This window comes from Psammomys obesus, unplaced genomic scaffold (assembly GCF_907164565.1).
Source record: "Psammomys obesus unplaced genomic scaffold, mPsaObe1.curated_primary_1811, whole genome shotgun sequence".
NCBI lineage: Eukaryota > Metazoa > Chordata > Mammalia > Rodentia > Muridae > Psammomys > Psammomys obesus.
The window spans coordinates 3,796,239-3,816,595 of NW_026596125.1; the positions used below are offsets into that span (position 1 = coordinate 3,796,239).

The following is a 20,357-nucleotide window of genomic DNA, read 5'->3' on the forward strand; positions in this document are numbered from 1 at the left end:
TTAACATTTCTGTGAACTCTTTTTTTTTTTTAAAGATTTATTTGTTATCTATACAACATTCTGCCTGCACACCAGATTTTACTATAGATGGTTATGAGCCACCATGTGGTTGCTGGGAATTGAACTCAGGACATTTGGAAGAACAGTGAGTTCTCTTAACCTCTGAGCCATCTCTCCAGCCCTTCTGTGAACTCTTAATGGAGTCAAAAGAAAGGAAACTGTGCGTGTACAGATGCATGTTCCTCTATTATGTTCTGTAGGTAACTAACCACAGGAGAAAAGGAAACGGGCTCCTGTCATGCCAACTGCATCAATATCTTTGATTGGTTCCTTCTATGCATGCCACACAACAGGGGTGGGGCTCTGCAGGAGTGGTAAGCCTCCTTCTTTCTGGAGATCCCCCAGTCACATGTCTGTCCACTGACATAAGTACACAATCAGCAAAGTTAACTATTAAATTGTTGGGAATAAAGGTCAGAAGGTATGTCTTTAACTGGGATGTGAAAATGGGAGAGTGCATTGCCCCTTGACATGTGCTTTTGTTGAGGAAAACGGTAAAGAAGAAACCACGCAATCATAGGAAGGTCTTCATTACCAAAGTGCTCTGGAAACCAGCATGGAGCAGTACTGCAACTCTACCTTTTGGGTGAGAAATTACGTTTTTTTTCTCCTTGTTTCTTCTTCTTAAACTCAGGCATGCGTGGCCACCAGTATGGACCAGTAAATTTTCTAACAGTTAGAATTGGGTAACACCATCTTTAGAGAAAGAAGCACTAGAGAAAGAGCCAGGTGTTTGGGGGTGAACAAGAGTAGCACCTTGTAGAGCATGGATAGCAGGGACTTTCAAGACAGATCAGATTTCCAAGCGGCTTAATGGATGGAGAGTGAGCTTGAGTGTTGTCTGTGAACTCTTAGCTTCATGTTCAAATATGTTAGTTGAGTTCTCTGAGCTCTGGAGTTTGGTGACCTTGGCTAGTGATGACAGGAGCAGGAAGGACATTACAGATAGTCCTGAATGTATTTATCACAACATGGCTCTGTCTGACAGTGCATTGCCATCCCTGCACTGAAATGGCCAGGCCTCCTTGGTTTTGATAAAAATAATAAAAGTCTCAGCCATAATAGGCTAAATGTCATCATCTGCCTGTACATTCTGTCTGGTTGCCCACGCGTTAGAGTATCTGCCAGTGTGTTCAAACAGAGCTAGAAACCCCGTAACATGTCCTTACACCTGGGAAACTCTTTTCCGCTTTGGGTAGAGGAATAGTCTTTCTTCTTCCTAAAATTTGGTAAATTCTTTAATGAGTTTCCTGCAGACTAGTCAGTGTAGAAATTCACTTAAAATCACATGAAGATAAGTTTTTAGAGGTGGGGTTGCCAGAGAAGCCACTGAAGGTCATGAAATGGTGAATTTGTTTTACTGTGATACAGAATTAATGATGAGCATGAGAATCCGGAGTTAAAGGGGGAAGCTTGTTATATAAACGTGGGGTTGAATTCAAGTCGCTGGGAAGCACGGAGAGAATGATGGGAGAGTAGGCTGTGATTCTACAAGTATGTATACAACAGTCTTTCCTTTTGGTCCCCCAGAATTCCTCATTTCTGGACAGACCCGAAGCCGACCTGCCACTCTGTTTTGAACAAACTGTTCTCGTGTGGATTCCCTTGGGCTTTTTTTGGCTCTTGGCTCCTTGGCAGCTTTTCAGCGTATTTAGATCCAGGACCAAGAAGTCATCAATAACTAAATTCTACATTGCTAAGCAGGTATAGTAACTCCACTATTTTCAAACTCTAATTCCTTGGTGCAGAGGTGAGGCATTTGCTTTGCGGTTAGTGGCCTTATCCCAGGCTCTATCCAGTTTGCTGGGTAATACTGTTTCAAGTAGAGCCACAGTATGGTCCCACCTCTGTCTCACTGGCCGTATTTCCTAGCTTTGATTTTTGTATGAAAAGAGTAAGTCTGAATTCTTGTGGATATTAGGTTCCCTGTGCACAAATGAGGGGTCACCTTAGCATTATCTTTTATGAGTGTAAGACATGAACACTGGGTCAGCCATCTTCAAGCTGCTCTAATAAATCAGGTGGCTGTAATTCAGCTGGCACCTACTCTGAGATGCAAATTAACTATAGAACATATCTTTTACACCAATCCAACCATCTCTTATTTCCCAAAACTTAGATCTGAAAAAGGTTTTTACAATTTTCTAAAGAATTTCACCAGTCAGGATGATCAGTCATGTTTGAAAGATGGGTTAGTATGCATGGGGACAAGTCAGAGCAGGGAAGTAATGGGAAGAGTGTAGGCTACAGCAGAGATCCCAGAGGGAATGAAAGATCTCAGCCAGTGACCAACCAGGTAAACAGTCTTGCCATACTGGAAAGTTACCTTATAAAATCTACCATCTGCTTCTTTCACTGCTTTTCATTTCTTCTTCTGTCTGTCCTCATTTTTAAAGAGGTTTTTAGAAGAGCCCATTAGATTGTCTTGTTTGGTGAGGTTTGTCGCCTATTGTTACCCTGGGACTTAAAGGTGATGAAAGTAGAAGTCACATGAACACTCTGAGGTGGGGCTGGAGGCTGGGACTGGGGGTGGGGGCCAGGAGGTTGGAAGCTGAAGGCTGGGGTGGGGGCTGGGGGCTGCAGGAACCATACAGTCTTTCATGACTGGCTTCTCTTAGCCAGTCATGCTGTTTTCAAGGTTCATCTTTGTAGTATATTTAGTGCTTAATTTCCTTTTTATTGCTGAGTATTATTCCATTGCACGAGTTTATAGTGTTAACACTCTATTTAAACATTATGTTTAAGTTGAAATGAAAAATCTCTATAGAGAAGAAAAAGCAAATTGTTACTCCACACACAATCTTAATCTACCCGTGTTAATCCAGTCTGTGAGACCCATTTGAAATTTATATTTTAAGTTTTTGGTCTCTATTCCAAGAGTGGCAGGCACAGATCTAACTTCTTATAATTTCAGAACAATTGGGTCTTCCTGTCAAATAGCAGAAGCATAATTCATTCTGAAGTAAAAATTCATTCTTCTGGGAAGATTCCCATTCAGTCACTTTTCTTCTTCCTGCCTTTGGGCGCTGTTTTTTTTGTTTGTTTGTTTGTTTTGTTTTGTTTTGTTTTTTGTTTGTTTGTTTTTTTTTTGTTTTGTTTTTCTTTTATCTTTAGCTGAGGTCTGGGTTGATATGGCTGTAGTAAGGTATCTCATCTGGACTTGAGTCAATCTGCTTGAGCAACATTTAACCAACTCCCCAGGTTGGTTGGTTTAAAGACTCATCTTCAGTGAAAGACAAAGAAAACAGTAGGTAATTGAACAAACTGAATTCAAAAAACAAATATTGATAATTGTGTAAATGCTGAAGTCAGAACGAGAGGTACAGCAAAAACAAACTTGAGGTTAAACCAGTAAGATATGGGACAATTACGGAAACATAAGGTAAAACATTGGCCAACTTGTCCGGAAAACCTTTAGTAAGGCCAAGGTAAGAGACTGGCGTTTATTCCAGGGTGGAAAGGCTTAGCTAAGTACACAGAAGAAAAATCCAGTAGAAAGACAGGGCTTCTGGGGGATATAAGCCCTGAAAATATTGGAACTGAAGTTCGGTGTCTTCTCAGTTAGGGAAACAGTAGAAACAGACACTTTCAATAATAGGCAGATTTAGATGGGGTACCTTTCACGGCCCTGAGAAAAGCAGCATTGGGCAGAGGGAGAGAAGTATTAAACACCAGTAAATAGTACCCTCCTCTTCTTTAATGCCAAGGAGAGGCATTTCTTTGTAGAAAGCTGCATTTTACACACATACAAGTAACACTATATGGCTCAGCAGATTATGTTAAAAAAAAATATATATATATATATACACACACACAAATATATGCATGCAGCACAATCAATGAAAAACAAAGCTGTGAATTTGAAGGAGAACAGGGAGGGTTTGGAGGGAGGAAAGAGAAGGAAAAAACATAATTAAATTATAATCTCAAAAATAAAAAATAAATAACAATAAAAAAGAAAGTTGAGTTTTAGAAAGTCTTTGAATTCTAAATAAGTCAGAGATCAGAATCAAAGACTATTAGTCACTTGGTGAATCATTAAACAACTGCGTGTTTTCCTGTTGCAAACTGAAGCGTGTGCGTGTTTCCAATGATTAAAGGGAATATGTGGAAGCTCTGGAAAACTAGCAAGAAAATTGAGTTTATTGATAATTATATCACTCTGATACATCCCAGATTGACGCTGTCATATATCACTGTTCTGCCAGGGGCTGCTACTGCACGCTCGTTGCTGCTACGAGCCCAAATGACCATAAACCGAGACCATGAACCAAGATAACCCTTCCGTATTATAAGATGTTTGTGTTAGCTACTTTATCGTGGTGATGAAAACTTGACCAATGCACTCTCAGAGCTAACTCTAAAGAATATGTTCATATCAGCTAAGGCTTTCACCACAGCATTTCTGTTGAGTTAGTCATTAAGCGATTTATCATTATAAGGAACGAGAGGTCCAGAAACATCGGCAGGTGGCTGATTTGGTTTTATCTATTTTCCTGCAATCTCAGCGTATCAAGCCTTTTAAGCTAGTGTCCGAATGTAGGATGATTGCAAAAGCTCCACGAAAACCATCAAGTCAGTATCCAGAGGGAAGTAAAGGTGTCGGGCACTCTACTGAGATAATAGTTCATGTGCTATAAAACTCAATAATCAAAGTGGGAAATTCTATGACTTTTAGAGTTTTCCAAAATGTTTTGACCACCACTGCTGTCTAATTCCGGGATGATTCATCACTCTAAAACCAACCTGAACCCAAGCAGTAACTCTCCATTTCTTCTCCATTCCCATCTCACCCCTAATCGTTGGCAGCTGCTGACCGGTTTTCTGTTTGCAGAATTTCCCTACCTCAGGACATTTTAAATATGAAAAATTATGTAATATACAGCCGTCTGTGTCTAATATCTTACTTAGCAAAGTACTTTTATGTTCATCTATGCTGCAGCCTGAGTTGGTATTTTGCTTCTTTTTAGGTTTATTTTTGTTGTAGTAAACACAAGCTTATTGTTCATTATTGCTAGCTACTCTAGAACCCCTTCCACTCTCCAAATAGGAACGATAGCCGTTGCTTCCTGCTATCTCCTGTCGTAGCCCCTGGCAGCAACATATCCACTTCCAGGTTCTCAGTGGCCTTGATCTGGCTACTTCATATATAAACATAACTCTACATCTGTGTGACTTAGCATATAAGCACCTTTGGGTGTGGCTTCTTTCACGTAGCAAAACATTTTAAAGACTTATCCATGTTACAGTGTATGTCAACGTTTCATTTGTTCTTGACTGAAAACCATTATATGGCTAGATCACATTTTTTTTTAACCCATTCATCAATTGATTGACATTTGGGTTATTTTCACTTTGTCTATATTAAATGACGCTGTTGGGAACATTTATGTGTTAGATTTTTTTAGTTGTTTAGGTACATACTTAGAAATGGAGCTGCTGGGTCTCTTGTGACTCTCTTCCTCATCCCCTTGAGGCAGGGTCTCTCGCTGTAGCTGGAGCTAGACTAGCATCCAGGATGCCTCAGCAATCCTCTTGCTTCTCTCTCTCATCCTCACCGTCAGCAATGGGCCCATGCTGCAGCCATGCTTGGCTGTTTACCTGCATGGAGATTTGAACTCAAGTCCTCATGCTTGCATAGAAAGTGGTCTTCCCCATTGAACCAGCCTCCTTATTGCAGTTTTAATTTGAATTTCCCTAATAACTAATGATGTTGCACATTTTTCATATATAAACTCTTATTTTACATAATTTTTTCATATATAAACTCCTATTTGCATATGTTCAAATGTCCAAACCTCTATAAATTAGGTTTTGTCTTTTCTTGTGACACTTCCTTTTGCTATGGCTATAGACAGCACTTTGATCAATGAGGAAAACTTTTCTCAGAGTCCCCAACAAACTATCCATGCTGGCTAGGTTTGGTTTTGTTTTGTTTTTTTGTTTTTGTTTTTGTTTGAAGCAGGGTTTCTCTGTGTAGCCTTGGCCGTTCTGGACTCACTTTGTAGAGCAGGCTCGCCTCAAATGCATAACGATCTACCTGCCTCTGCCTCCCTGAGAGTTGGGATTAAAGGTATGTGCCACCATGTTTGGCCATGCTGGCTAGTTTTATGTCAACTTGATGCAAGCTAGCATCATTGGAGAGGAAGGAGCCTCAATTAAGAAAAAAACCCTGTATGATCCAGCTGTAGGCAAGCCTGTAGGGAATTTTCTTAAATAGTGAGTGATGAAGGAGGCCCAGCCTAGTGTGGGTATGCCATTTCTGGCCTGTGATCCTGAGTTGTATAAAAAAGCAGGCTGAGCAAGCTATGGGGAGCAAGCCAGTAAGCAGCACCAGGTTCCTGCCCTGCTTGAGTTCCTGTCCTGACTTCCTACAGTGACGGGCCATGATATGGAAGCATAAGCTGAATAAACCCTTTCCTCCCCAACCTGCTTTTGGTCCTGCTGTTTCACCCCAGCAACAGTAACCCCAACCTGGACACTACCTCTGCTTATTTTTGGCTAGAACTGTGGCACATCGGCCATGACTAAAGCAGTCACAAGATCAAGAGAATAGGACCATCACGACTGGTTTTGACTCATCTTATGGAACTGGGGAAGTGTTCTGGTTCCACTGAGTATGTACCAGAGTTCCAATAGGAAATGGATGGCTGAGGCAAAACAAGAACGTTTAAGGAAGCTATATTTCTGAAGGCCCCTGGGACTTCACATCTGTAAGCTGTGGCCACACTGGGGGCTTGAAGAAATGAGGTGGCTGTAGCAGGACAGGCAGAAACATCAGCCTGGCAACAGTGAGGCCTAGCTTAGACTCAGAGCTGCCTTTTTTTTATAAACAATTTTTGTTGATTCTTTGTGAATTTTACACCATGCTCCCCAATACCACTCATTTCCCAGTCCTTCCATATCTGCCCTCCATTCTTGTAACCTCCTCCCCCTCAAGAAAAAAAAAAAAAATCTTACCATGGAAGCTGCAGAGTGAAATGGTGTGTCACTTTTGCCAAAATAGCTTTGCTTGCAAATGTTATTGCCATTGGTCTGGTTCAAGGCCTCTGGCTTCTGTTTCACAATCAATACTGGACTCTCACCGATACTCCTCTGAGTCACCCTGTTGTTGTCCTCAGTACGGGGATTCAGCAGCCTAGGTTCTGCAGGACACGCCCCTTCATGTGCTCCAGCAGCTCATAGATGGGTTAGATGTTAGGGTGGGCCAGCTCAAAGCCCTGGATCTGGGTCTGGGTGGTGGTTGAGTTGGTCAGCTCACCAGCTCTCCCATGCCCACACAACCAGGGCCGGCCCTCCTGCACTGCCCAGGCGAAATGCTGGGCTAGCTCTCCCACGCTCACACCATCGGGGCCAGCTCTCCAGCTCTGCCCAGGCGAGAAGTGGTGCCAGTTCTCCAGTACCCACACCAGGGCAAGGCCAGCTTTCGCATGCCAACATCACCTCTGGCACCACCGTGTGGTGGCTGGTGAGGAGTAGGGCCATCTCAGCAGGGCCCTAGGGCACCAACAAGCCTTCAGGTGGCAACCCAGCCCACAGAAGATCCGCACGGCCTTCAGTGGTAACATGAGCCACGTACATCAATGCAGACTCCTGCTCCCACAGGGCCCTGGACCCAGTCATGGCCCTTGGTGGTAGCAGGGGTCAGAGGTCAGCGCAGGCCTCTCACATCAGGCTGTTCCTCACCACCATCACTTTTCCCATTCCTCCTGTCTTCATACTGCGCAAAGCACTCTGCTTCTCTGTCTCTTCCATCTCTCCACCACACACTTGTGCGTGTAGTGGTGTGGTACACAGCACCAGGAGGCAGCGGCCGGGTCTCTGGCTGTCTCTCAGCGCTGCCTTTTCAAGGTTTATTTTGGGCTTTGGTTTCTCTGCTATTTATCTGTCACTGTTAACAGTTTGGCTTTTTGTTTTGTTTTCTTCTAAAACATACCTGGCCTCCTGATGTCTTAGTTACTTTTCCTAGTGTGATATAAAATAACCTGAAAAGGCAACTTAAGAGAGAAAGAGTTTGTTTTATGTGCACAGGTGAAAATGAATCCTGGCAGGAACTTCCTGGTGTCAGGAGCTTCAGGCATCTGTCACAATGAATCTACAGTTGCAAAGCAGAGAGTGATGGTTGCATGCATATATTTGTATTTGTACATTGTATACACACAGACTTCACTATTAAAAATAAGGCCCCAATTAACTTCTTGCTATATGTGTGGGAGGTAGGGGTAAAAACAGGTGATGGAAGGGGAGATGGTAGTCGAAAAGGTGCTCGGTTGGGGATGAAGATACTGGTGCAACTTCCCAAAACAAGCAGAAATTCCCAGACTGGCTTTGAACTCGTGATCTTTCTCCTTCAGCTTCCCATGTGCTGGGATAATAGCAACCATGGCACAGTCAGAACTTTATTCTTACTCGAATTATGTATAAGTGTTTACACTGGAGGTTTTTATTAGGTGTGTTGCTTGAATCACTGTGTACCACTGTGCAAGTCCATCATGGCAAAGCGTTCCACCCCGAGAGGCTGCAGGAACCGCAGGAGCAGTGGATGCCTCTAACAGGGTCTTGTCTCTTCTCAGGTGTTCGTTGTGTCTCTTCTCATTTTGGCAGCCGTAGACCTGTCACTTGCACTCACAGAAGACCCTGGACATGCCACAGTTGCTCCTGTTAGATATACCAACCCCATCCTCTACATGTGCACGTGGGTAAGGTCCAGCACGCCGCCACCTTATTTATCTTCTCCTAACTCACAAACCGCTGAGATGTTCTCTTAGGGTAGTGAATTAAGGCCAGTCCCACCTGTCTTCTATAAGAATTTACGGAGAAATACAGCTTCATTTCAGAGGAGTGAAGCGAATTTCTTCTTGATTTGAGTCCTAACCCCTAGAACCTTCTCTGATCTTATTCCCTCATATCTTGCCATCTAAAATTTTCCTGGAATAAAAGAATTTTTAAATGTTGTAAATATTATTTTTTATTGGCTGATGGCTAATCAACTCACTAAGTCTAAAGCTGTATATAAGTTTGATATCAGAAACTGCTACAGCTATAGCAATGTATACCCGTCATCCTCCGAGGGGGTGGGGGAGGCGTTCTACTCCAGCCTACCTCAAAAGACAGAGAAGGAAAAGAGGAGAGTGAGAAGGAAGCTCTGCCTCTCCTGTAGGCATGCTTTATTTGGGGAGAGAAACATACTGTATTTTTTGCTAACATATTAAAAAAGGGAACTGACACAGAACTGTTTGGATTTACAAACTTTCTCAAAAGTGAGAACCTTTGATTTTTCTGTGTCCAGTACAACCTTGGGCTCCCCTCGCCCTTGTCACTCAGGCCCCAGGAATCTTTGTTGGTGGTCACTGCTCAGACAGTGTGGAGTCCTGGAGTCAGCGAACACGGAGCTGACGGGTTGATCTTTTCTCGACTCCTCATGCACTGACATTGAGATTCACCACAGCAGCCCTGTCTCTGCCAGGGCGGTAGACAATTGGCACAAACTGTGGCTTTTCTCCCTCCAGAATAGTGCCAGGACAGCACTAAGTCTGGGAAGCAACATGTTTGAGGAAATGCTGAGGCAAGGTTTGGGTTTTTTTTTTAAATGACTTTCCTAGACCAATATTATAGAATGGAGCTGTAGTCAGCCAACCCCTACTCACCAGCATCCGCCTCTTCAACCTGCCTGCCTTATGATATGAATCTCCTTGTGTCCTGAAAGGGTTTTCATCACTCTTAAAGTAACTCCACTGAGAGTCAACAGCAATGCTCTACTTTCTTGCTAACTTCCTACCTAAGTGTAGAGATGAAACTCCAGAAGGGAGTGTCCAACAGTACCAGGAGAGAACTGTCAGCTTGACATTCATCAGCTTCCGCGGTCCCCTCCTTCAGCTCCCATTTCCTCCCGTGTTCTCTAACGGCCTTTTCTCTCTGTTCTTGGTGGTAACTTTGTTCTTCAGGGTTTTGTGTACATTTTCCTCTAGCTCCTGGTTTTGGTGGTCCAACACAGCAGGCAATGGTGTGTACAGAAGAACTCTTGGTTCCTGTCCATATTCTGGATTCTCTCACTATTCTGTGGCACGTTCCAATTTCAAACTCTGATACGAGCACTCCTGCAGGTAAAGGAGGAGAAAGGCGGTGTGTGTGTGTGTGTGTGTGTGTGTGTGTGTGTGTGTGTGTGTGACCTTCTGAGTCAGAGAGGACTCAAGTAATCTGAGTTCCAGGATAGGCTTATGCCAAAGGGCTTAGTGATAGTCCTTGATCATAAGCTCTGGTGCACATGAATTGTATAGACTGTGGCAAAGCACTCTGTCGTTTTGCCTCCTCCCCACAGGACAGCAAGTCTAACATGGCCTATTCCTGCCTGTACTTCATCTCATACGGGTTCCAGCTGATCATCCTCATTCTTTCAGCCTTTTCCGAATCAAGTGACTCGTCACAAGTGAGACTCTAAATACTTTAATTTTGTATAATATGTAACCGGAGGGTGCCCGAACATAAGTAACTTGGAGATGCCTGGGATTCATGGAGGTCTTGTGAGCCCATAATGAGGTACAGATTGAATATCACAGACCCAAAACTCTAGTATCCAAAATCCCCCAAATTTGAAAATTAAAAAAAAAAAAACCCAACTGTACAATATCACAAATTGGAAAAAACTTCAAAACCCCAAACACTTTTGGTCCCAAGTTTTAGATAAGGGTTACTCAACCTGCAGTCTAGAATGTTCTGTGTATAAAGAAGCAGAATACTAGGTATATGGAAATACTGGCTTCCCTGTTCTCTTGTAAGTGTTCTTCACAGGCGGCTAACTCACAAAGCTATGCCAGACAATCTGGTTGTTAGAGCCGCCGGAGGTCGCTTACCAGCCAGCATCCGAGGAATAGCTAGTTTCTAATGCTAGGTCTAGAAGTTGCTTTCTAATTTTAGAGTCCCGTAGAGTTCTTATTTCCAATTGATTCACTTTTTAACGTTTTCTATTTTTCAGAATCCATCATCCACGGCTTCATTTCTGAGTAGCATTACATTTAGTTGGTTTGACAGGTAGGAAGTGCCTGGATTATGGGTTTTCTACATTGTTATATGCTCACTTCTCTGAAAGTGAAGAATTTTTAAAAATGCCTCCTGTGGCCGCCATTTTAATTCCATTCCAGAGTCTGAGAGTGTTAAGCATGTACAGGTCAGTTTAATTCAGCCCCATTTGTTGGATGAGTAGAATGAGGTGGAAAAATTGGTAGCCAAGAGGAGAAAAGGCTGGATTTCAGTTATGAGTTGTTAAAAATAAAGATGCAATCAGTTTTCCGCTCATGCTCTCCGGCCCTGGATTGGAGAGGCTTAACCCAGAGAGATGGTATGAAGGCAGCAGAGATCACTCTGTTTCCTGAGGACATCATAGAGACCCCTCAGGCAGATGCCAGAGTGCAGAGAGGCGCTTGAAGGAGAAGGCGCAGGAGCAGGAGGAGGTAACCCCTTTGCCTTGGAGTCAGCAGAGCCTCTCTTTTCTCCTCCACACTGTCTTGTAACACATTCTCTTGTCTCCGTGCTCTCCCCACGCTTCTGTCAGTTGAAGGGCCAGGAGGTGTCCATAGGGGAGCAGCAGAGAAGTCCAGAACCTCATCCCTCTGTCTCCCATCTGGAGGATAGGCTGTGACAGAGGCAGACTGGCATGGCACGTAGGGTCTCAGCCTGTGGGTCATTCTTGTTTCAGCACGGTTCTGAAAGGTTACAAGCATCCACTGACAGTGGAAGATATCTGGGAGGTTGATGAAGGGAATACAGCACAGTCACTCGTCAGCAAATTTGAATCGTTCATGACGAAGGACCTGCAGAAGGCCAAGCAGGCTCTTCAGAGGCGGCGGCAGAAGAAATCCCAGCGGAACCCCGAGGCTGTGCTGCACGGTTTGGACAAGAACCAGAGTCAGAGCCAAGATGTCCTTGTCCTGGTAACTCTGACACAAGGGTCTGTGTGATGTGCTGTACGTCTGAGGCAGGAAGCAGTGCTGTTTCTGACATTTTCTTTTCAATATCGCACAATTCACTGCACTTTATATTAGGAGTGTACTCAGCCCTAACAGTGCCTGAGTGGTGGGTGCGTGGGTGTCTAATGTGCTGTTGTTTCTCTTTTTGAATATATTTGAAATTTTCCTCAGGCCTAGGGAGATGGCTCGTAGGCTCAGGTAAGGCTCGTAAGCACTTACCACGTGACTCTGGTGACCTGAGTTTGGATACTTAGGTAAAAGCTAGACACAGTAGCACAAGTATCCATAATCCTAGCATACCTACAGGAAATGGAAGCAGAGGCAGGAAAATATTCGGAGGCTCTCAGGCCAGCTAGCCAGGTTCACGTAGCAGAGAAGAGACCCTGTCTCAAACAAGCTAAGAAGGCCAAGGTGAAGGTTGTCCTGACTTCCTTGTGCATGCTTAGCCACACCTGCAACCTTCACTCCGACACAAACTCTCTCTCTTCTCTCCACCCCCCATTCCATGAGTGTGCATGCACACCCATGCTCGTGCACACACACACTCATTACAATAAGCTGCACTGTACCAGAAGTTAGCATTAGTAGCTAATCTACTAATTCACTTACTCAGGCATGTTTACTGAGCACAGATGTGTGTCTATTTTTACCAGAAATCCTAGGCATTCCTTGGCTCGTAGGTGCATAATCCCATCCTCTGTCACAGTTGTCACATAGCTACCTTATTGCTGTCTCTTCTCCTTTAAGGGCTCCAGCGCTGTTGTATCATAGCCTATCTTAAAGACTAGTTTGCTTACCCTCACACAGGTCCTAATTCCAAAGGACGTACGCTGGGGTACCGAGAGCTGGGGCTGCGTGTTAGTTAGGGTTCTCTAGAGTAACAATGTGTGGAAGGACTCCATCTCTACATATAAATATACGGAAAGGGGATTATTAAAATGACCTACAGGCTGTGGTCCAGCTAGTCCAACAGTGGACGAATCCAGTAGTTGTTCAGTCCACAAGGCCGGATGCCTCAGCTGGTTTTCAGCTGGAATCCGGCAGAACTAGGCTCTAATGCCAGTAAAGGAATGGACTTGCTAGTGAGGGTGAGAAGAAGCAGGCAAAGAGAGGGAGAATTTTCCTCTTCCATGTCCTTTTTGTAGGCTTCCCCAGAAAGTGTGGCCAAGAGCAGAGGTAGATCTTCCCACTTCAGAAGATCTGGATTAAAAGTGTGTCTTTGTGGAAGACCAGCTTCCACAGGTCAGGCTAGACTGAGGCACTGGGTTAGCAACTGATCACTCAGGAGACTTTTTTTTTCTGAGAGTGCAAAGCTTAATCCTCTAGGCCGGAACTGATTGTAACTGGCGGAGGCTGCTACTGATAGTAGCCAGCAACCAGAAAAAAAGGGAAGAAATAGAAAACGCATCATGCACACCTCATACACACACACTAAATGGATGAAGCAATACAAGCTCCAACAAACAAGCTTCAACCGACTTTATTTTTTTTTTCTTCCAGAGCTTATACATCTCAGCAAAATCTTTCAAGCAGTATGAAAATTACACTGTGATTACATTCTATTTTTTTAGTGAAGGATTACAAAGAGTATACATAGAAAAGCATGTTCCCCAATACCCTCCCATGATCAAATGTTTTACATGTTATCTGTGAAGAAAACAGATTATTCCCAAGAACCCACATACATTTGTAATTAAGCAGCTTGTTACAGATTAACAAACTGAAAGCACGCAAGGTCATTTTCTCAGCCAGTTTCTCTTTAGCGCAGGCTGGAATTTGCAGTTACAAAGAAGGAATCAATTATCTTAAAAAGTAATCTTACAGAAATCTTAAAAGAATCACAAATCTAAACTTTTATTTTAAAAAAAAATCAGCTATTTACACTTTAAATCTTCAAGGTGCACATCTGCTCATTAACAATTTTTATTAAATCATATCAGGAAGCTGAGGGCAAAAATGGGTTCAAGAACTCAATCATCACTTGGTGATCACAAGCTCAGCTTGAGCGAAAGAACCCTCAGCTAGTGTTAAATTGGGGTATTGTTCTTGCCCCCTAACCTCAAAAAGTTCCTAGCTCGGCTATTAAGAGTGTACTAGATGTTCCCTAAGATTTTCTGCATCAGAGCCATTAACAAAACTATCTTACTAAACAATCTATTTTTTTCCAAATTCTCTCTAAGGGTGGTGGTCATTGCTAACAATCTGTCTCTAGGCTCTGTCCAAGGGGTGGTGGTTGAATCATTAATCTGCTCCAGCAGCAATGCTTGAGAAGGACCTAGCATCGTTATTGTGAGTGACAGTGATACTGCCCAGTGAGGGGCCGGAACCCCCTTAGAGTTTTCATGTACCTCATAGATTATAAAGGATGTGGTGACCCAGGGCAACAAGCAGAGCGATGCTTCAAAACAGCATAAACCTCAAGATAGGCAGTCCTCAGGGCTCTGTCTCCCAACCCATCGTGGCTGTGCTAACTGGTGGGCTGCAGTCCATGAGTTCCAAAGCTGCTTCGCTGTTCCTGCTGCGAGGCCCTTGACAAGTCTTCATACCTCAAAGATCCAGATTAGAAATCAATCTTCCCACTTCAAATGATCCAGTTAAGGGGGGAGGGGAGAATCCCTCACAGATCTGCCCAGTCATTTTTGGGTTTTAGTTAATTAATTCAAGATGTAGTCCAGTTGAAATCCAAGAATAGCCACAACAAACTAGGCATGGTAGCACTCGCCTTTATCTCTGTAGGTTCAAGGCCAGCCTGGTCTATAGAGCAAGTTCCAGGACAGTCAGGGCTGCTATTAAACAGAGAAACCCTGTCTCAAAGGAAAAAAAAAAAAAAAAAGCCACCACAGACTTTAACATAACCACCAGAAGGAATAGCAGAAAAGACTTCTGAGCATCCAAAATTCATTTTCAGGGTTGCCCAGCACCTGTGCCCCACTCAGAGTCTGGCTGGTCCTTATTTTCGTGTGGTATTCCTCTTCACCACCCCTGTACTGGGACCTTACACAGAACATTGTACTGTATCACTTCTGGAGCACTCACCAGAGAAGACTGCTCAGACATGGGGTTAAGTCGGTCAGTGACTGCACCGGGTGTTCAGATCCCAGTGTATCCCCAAGGGTGAGATTTTTAAGTGCAACAACCACGTTGACACACTTTAGTGAAGAAGAACAGTTAGCCAGAAGTGAAACTACAGAAGCTAAAAAGTAAGGTTAGTACATTTAGAGACTTTTCCAGAACTGTGGATTTTAATGGATTAGGTCTTTGTTTTTGTTTTTGCAGGTGGCACTGTCTATGAGTTTCATGGTATTTCCATCATGGAGTCAGTTGTGCTAAGGTTTGGGGAAAAGAGATTATGATATAACTTAGAAGGGGGAGAGAAACAGGTGGTGGGCAGGACACGAAGAGAAGATTACAACTATACAAAGAGGGTAATGGGCTCATTGGCCTGCTGAAACCTGGAGCCATTCAGAGCACAGTCTCACCAGCCTTGCCCTGCACAGTTCTGTGGACATGGTTGTTTTGTTTCTATTCCTAGGAAGACACTAAAAAGAAGAAAAAGAAGTCTGGGACCACAAAAGACTTTCCCAAATCCTGGTTGGTCAAGGCCCTCTTCAAAAGCTTCTATGTGGTGTTCCTGAAGTCACTTATACTGAAATTAATACATGATATTCTTCTATTTCTGAGTCCTCAGCTGCTGAAGTGAGTGCCCAGGACTTGCTGTCCTTGCAGGACTCTCTCTGCCACCTTCCCCTTGCCCTTTTATATGAGGGCAAGAGTGTTCACTGGGCTCCGACTTTTCTTCCACTTTCCAGCTTTGTGTACACGAAAAGCCCAAGGCAGTTTTCCAGATATAACACTTTAGACTCTTTCATTCCTGTCCACCTCTCCTCAGAGGAGGCCACATACACATTAGACTCTTTGTTGTTAAAATGAACTAGTATGACCTGAGCTGCAACTAACAGGTGGACAGCATGCTTCCTGAGAGAGTGAGCAACTTCATCTCTCCAGTTGTAACTCTCTTCACCTTCCTTAGGGGTCAAGCTGCTCATGACAAGGTTTTGCAATCTGCCACTGCAGGGCATGAGCAGCCAGCTAGAGAGCCCTTTACCTCATATGGGTGTGAGCTTACATTGTCTAAAAATGAACTGATGGACCCCACTCTCTATGACAGGGCTGAAACATTCAGTGACAGTTGTGTATGTGTAAAAATTTCTCTAAAGATCCTTTTTCTTTCTTTTCTTCTTCTTCTTCTTCTTCTTCTTCTTCTTCTTCTTCTCCTTCTCCTTCTCCTTCTCCTTCTCCTTCTCCTTCTCCTTCTCCTTCCTCCTCCTCCTCCTCCTCCTCCTCCTGAGTCCCTCTTTGTAACCCAGCCTAGCTGACACTAAACTCTTGCTTTTCCTCTCTTAGCCCCTGAGTGCTGGGATTAGATGTCTTAGGGTTACTATTATTTTGGTGAAACACCATGATCAAAAGCAAGTTGGGGAGGAAGTCGTGGCATGGACTCAGACAGGGCAGAGACCTGGAGGGGAACTGTTTGCTGGCTTGCTCCTCACAGCTTGCTTAGCCTGCTCTCCTATGGTACCCAGGACCAGGGGTGGTATCGTCACCATTAGCTGGGTCCTCGCTATTAATCAGGAAAAGTCCCGTACAGTCTTGCCTACAGCCCAGTCTTATAGAGGCATTTTCTTAATTAAGGTTCTCTCCTGTCAGGTGACTTTAGCTTGTATTAGGGGCAATTCTGGTTGTTTAGTCACCTATAGTCAAAAGCGAGGCTTCCACTGTCCTACGTAGGAAGAGGGGCCCCTGGAGGCCTAATGAGCACCACTTTCTTGGTTTTGTTCCTGCAGATTTCTCATTGCCTTTGTGAAAGACCCTGGCACATACCCGTGGGTTGGCTACATCTGTGCAATCCTAATGTTTGCTGTGACTGCCATCCAATCCTTCTGCCTTCAGGGTTATTTTCAATTGTGTTTCATGTTGGGAATGAGTGTGCGGACAACGGTCATATCTTCTGTATATAAGAAGGTGAGTGATTACATCCGGTACAGCCAAAACAAAAACCACTTAATAAACATGAACGTTTATTCCAAGGTGGAGGAAAATTTGATAGAAATGAAAATTAATGCCAGCATTAGTTTTGACTAGTTATAAGGTTCCCCTAAATGCTTTGTTGGAAATCAAAACATGGAGTGTGTGTTTGATATTGAGCTTCCTAGGAAGAAGCTGCCAAGGGGCCCAGGGTCTGACGTTCAGCCATGAAGGCTTAGACACCTGTCTCCTTACCTTTCCTGACAAAATGAAAAGCCTCAGAAAATAAGGTAAAGTCAGAAAAAAAAAAAAAAAAAAAAAAAGGTGCTTGGGTCACACTCTTAAAATCATCAACATTTAGTTTTTAAAATATTTCTGTTTTATGTGTATGGGTGTTTTGCTTGCATGTATGTATGTTCACCATGCATACTTCATCAGTTCCCCTGAAACTGGAGTTACAGACATTTGTGAGCCTTCATGTGGATGGTGGGAATTGAATTTGGGTCCTCTGGAAGAGCAGCCAGTGTTCTTAACCACTGAGCCATCCCTCCAGCCCTAGACCATCAACAGTTAATTGAAGTACTTACTGCCACAGTTCAAAGGCCTAGTATATCTGTCCCAAATCATAGTCTTACCAGAGAGAGTGGGGTTAGAATGCTGTATGAGTCATGGCCCCATCCCCTTGAATATATTTTACCTAGACACTTCTTTTTCTGGTTCTTTCCTCTCTTCGTGTTTCTTGTTTTGTTTAGGGGGTGCTGATGACCAAGCCCAGGGCCTTCTGCATGCTACATAAGGATGCTACCACAGAGCTATGTCCCCAGCCTAGCAATTTCTTTTCCTGTCTCTTTTGGTTTTTCAAGATAGGGTTTGTCTGTGTAGCCTTGGCTGTTCTGGAACTCTGTTTCCTGAGTGCTGGGATTAAAGGTGTGGGCCACCAAACCTCCCTCTGCCTATGTACTTACTTACTTAGATTTTGCTCATCTTTCTGCTGATACATGGTTTAAATTTTCAAAATTACATTTATTTTATATTTGTGACTGTGAATTAGGTAGAAGTGTGTATGTATGCAGGTATGTGTGTAGATATGTGTGTGGAGGGGTAGGTGTGTACGTGGGTTCGCTTGTGTGGGTCTGGTATGTCTGGATGAGAGGAGTTGGTTTTTATCTGCTGAGTCATCTCTCTGGCCCTGATAACAATAATTAAGGCAGTCAGGACAGTTCTTTAGGGCAGACTTTCTACTTTTTTTGTTTGTTTGTTTGTATTTGTTTTGTTTGTTTGTTTGTTGTGGGTTCAGAAATAGCCACATACTGACCACTGGAACACCAGACTCAGACTGATGAAAGTTTGTTGAACGTTGAACAAAGACTCACTGGTCAGGGCCACAGTCTGGACTCCGGAGCCAGACTATGACGCCAGTCTGTTTCTAAGGCAGGTTTTTTTTATACAAAAAAACCATAACCAGGTAACCAGGTGTAAGTGGGAAAGGAGTGCATTATATAATCGATTTTGTTCCAAGTGTGTTACAGCTGGACAAAGCACTTCAAGCTGGGATTTAGGAGAGCAAAGCTCTTGGGGGCTTTCCAGCTTCTGGGAATAAGGAACATGGCAGTCTTTAACTCCAGCAGAACATGCATTTATCTTTATTGTTCTATTCCAAGCAGCAAGGGTTGAACTGTTGAATTGAATCCTGGCCTCAGGCACTTAGAGCCTGGGAACTTGAATTTCATTTTACCTCATACTCAAGATGGGGACTGGGAGGTAAAATGGCTTCTGGTATGCTAAACTTTTGATATGTTAAAGGATACAGCAGGTGTTACCAGAAGAGCTACAGTAATGCTAAGAACTGAAGTAGGTCTCAATGGAGTGGCTCTAGAGTTTAAGCAGGTTAAACTGGTTACAACAGTCCTCCACTGTGAGTTTTGTTCTCAATGGTGCCAAGTTGACACTAAAACCAACCATAATAGATAGCATTTCACGCCGTAGTTCAGGTTGGCTTGGAATGTGCTGTGTAGCCCAGGCTGTCTGTGACCTTCCAGCAATTCTCCTGCGTCAGCCTCCTGAGCACTGAGACTACAGGTGTAAACTTCTACAGTGAGTTAGCCACATCAGAAGTCTATGGCCCAGCAGGAAAAGATGCTTGCCAGCAGGAGTTCTAACTCCTGTTATAACACTAAATAAATAAACAAATAAATAGATAGATAGATAGATAGATAGATAGATAAATCCTAATAAAAGTGTTAAGTCTACAAGGCGAGAACCAACAATGCTGACTTAATCCTTCTTCTCTTCCATCTTTCATTTCCTCACTTTCTCCCATGCTCCCATATTGAATACCCTATGATACAATAGTGAAATGAGTGAATGTGTAAACTTGTCCTTACAATTTATATCTGGTCAATAACAGAAGAAAAAATATAGAACCATGGCTCATTATAATTAAAGTAAAATAAAGAGTTAAATACAAACCCGTTACTGGGACTCACAAAAGTAACTCTTGTAAATTTGGGTGTCTGGGTAGTCATTTCAAAAGTTGCGTGTAAGTTGACACAAAGGATAGATGGGAATTTTGTGGGCAAAGAAGTGCATAGGTGGGTGGGATTTAGTGAAGGTGAGAACAAGAGAAAGAAGGGGTTAAAGGTGAGATAGCACAGTGAGGAGGCGGGGACAGAAGAAGCCCATGGAGAGGTTATGTTTATGTGCAACCCACCTTTCTGTTGTATTCTCCTCTTCTGCTCCTCAGGATCTTTGGTCGTATCTGCTGACCCCAATCCTAATCTTTCCCTTTAGGCCCTGACCCTATCTAACTTGACCAGGAGGCAGTACACCATTGGAGAGACGGTGAACTTGATGTCTGTAGACTCCCAGAAGTTAATGGATGTGACCAACTACATCCACTTGGTGTGGTCCAGTGTTTTACAGATCACCTTATCCATCTTCTTCCTGTGGAGAGAGCTGGGGCCTTCGGTCTTAGCAGGTGTCGGGGTAATGGTTCTCCTGATCCCATTTAATGGACTACTGGCTGGCAAGGGCAGAAAGATTCAGGTAAAAGAAGGGTCATCTGTGTGCGTGTGCCTTTTAAACACCTGAACTCTGACTTTTGCTACTAAATCTTAGCGGGAGCTGGGGAAGGGCAAAGCTTATGGGAAGACTTTCTACCATCCCAAAAGTACTTGGCTTCTTCCTATTCCACTTTGGCCTCTGACCAGTCATTCAGTACATAATTTCCCAACTAACTCTGCTGAGCTTCCCTCAGAAGTGGTCTTTAACAGCTTGTTTCTCCATCATAGCAAAATAGAGCAACTTCGC

General features: G+C 43.5%; 1 protein-coding gene across 2 annotated transcripts in view; it reads left to right on the plus strand.

Moving 5' to 3' along the window:
• Nucleotides 1–453: 453 nt before the first annotated feature.
• The window catches only part of Abcc2 (ATP binding cassette subfamily C member 2), a 55,039-nt gene continuing 35,135 nt past the window's right edge, over nt 454–20,357 (plus strand). The window contains exons 1-10 of one of the 2 annotated variants that reach the window (XM_055591569.1): nt 454–646; nt 1,591–1,764; nt 8,634–8,759; nt 10,029–10,163; nt 10,379–10,486; nt 11,033–11,088; nt 11,753–11,987; nt 15,556–15,719; nt 16,868–17,045; nt 19,839–20,093. In XM_055591569.1, the coding sequence (XP_055447544.1) occupies nt 617–646; nt 1,591–1,764; nt 8,634–8,759; nt 10,029–10,163; nt 10,379–10,486; nt 11,033–11,088; nt 11,753–11,987; nt 15,556–15,719; nt 16,868–17,045; nt 19,839–20,093 (1,461 nt within the window). In that variant the 5' untranslated portion in view covers nt 454–616. Of the gene's footprint in view, nt 647–1,590; nt 1,765–8,633; nt 8,760–10,028; nt 10,164–10,378; nt 10,487–11,032; nt 11,089–11,752; nt 11,988–15,555; nt 15,720–16,867; nt 17,046–19,838; nt 20,094–20,357 lie in introns of those variants that run through there. The other variant, XM_055591570.1, reaches the window with a different exon arrangement.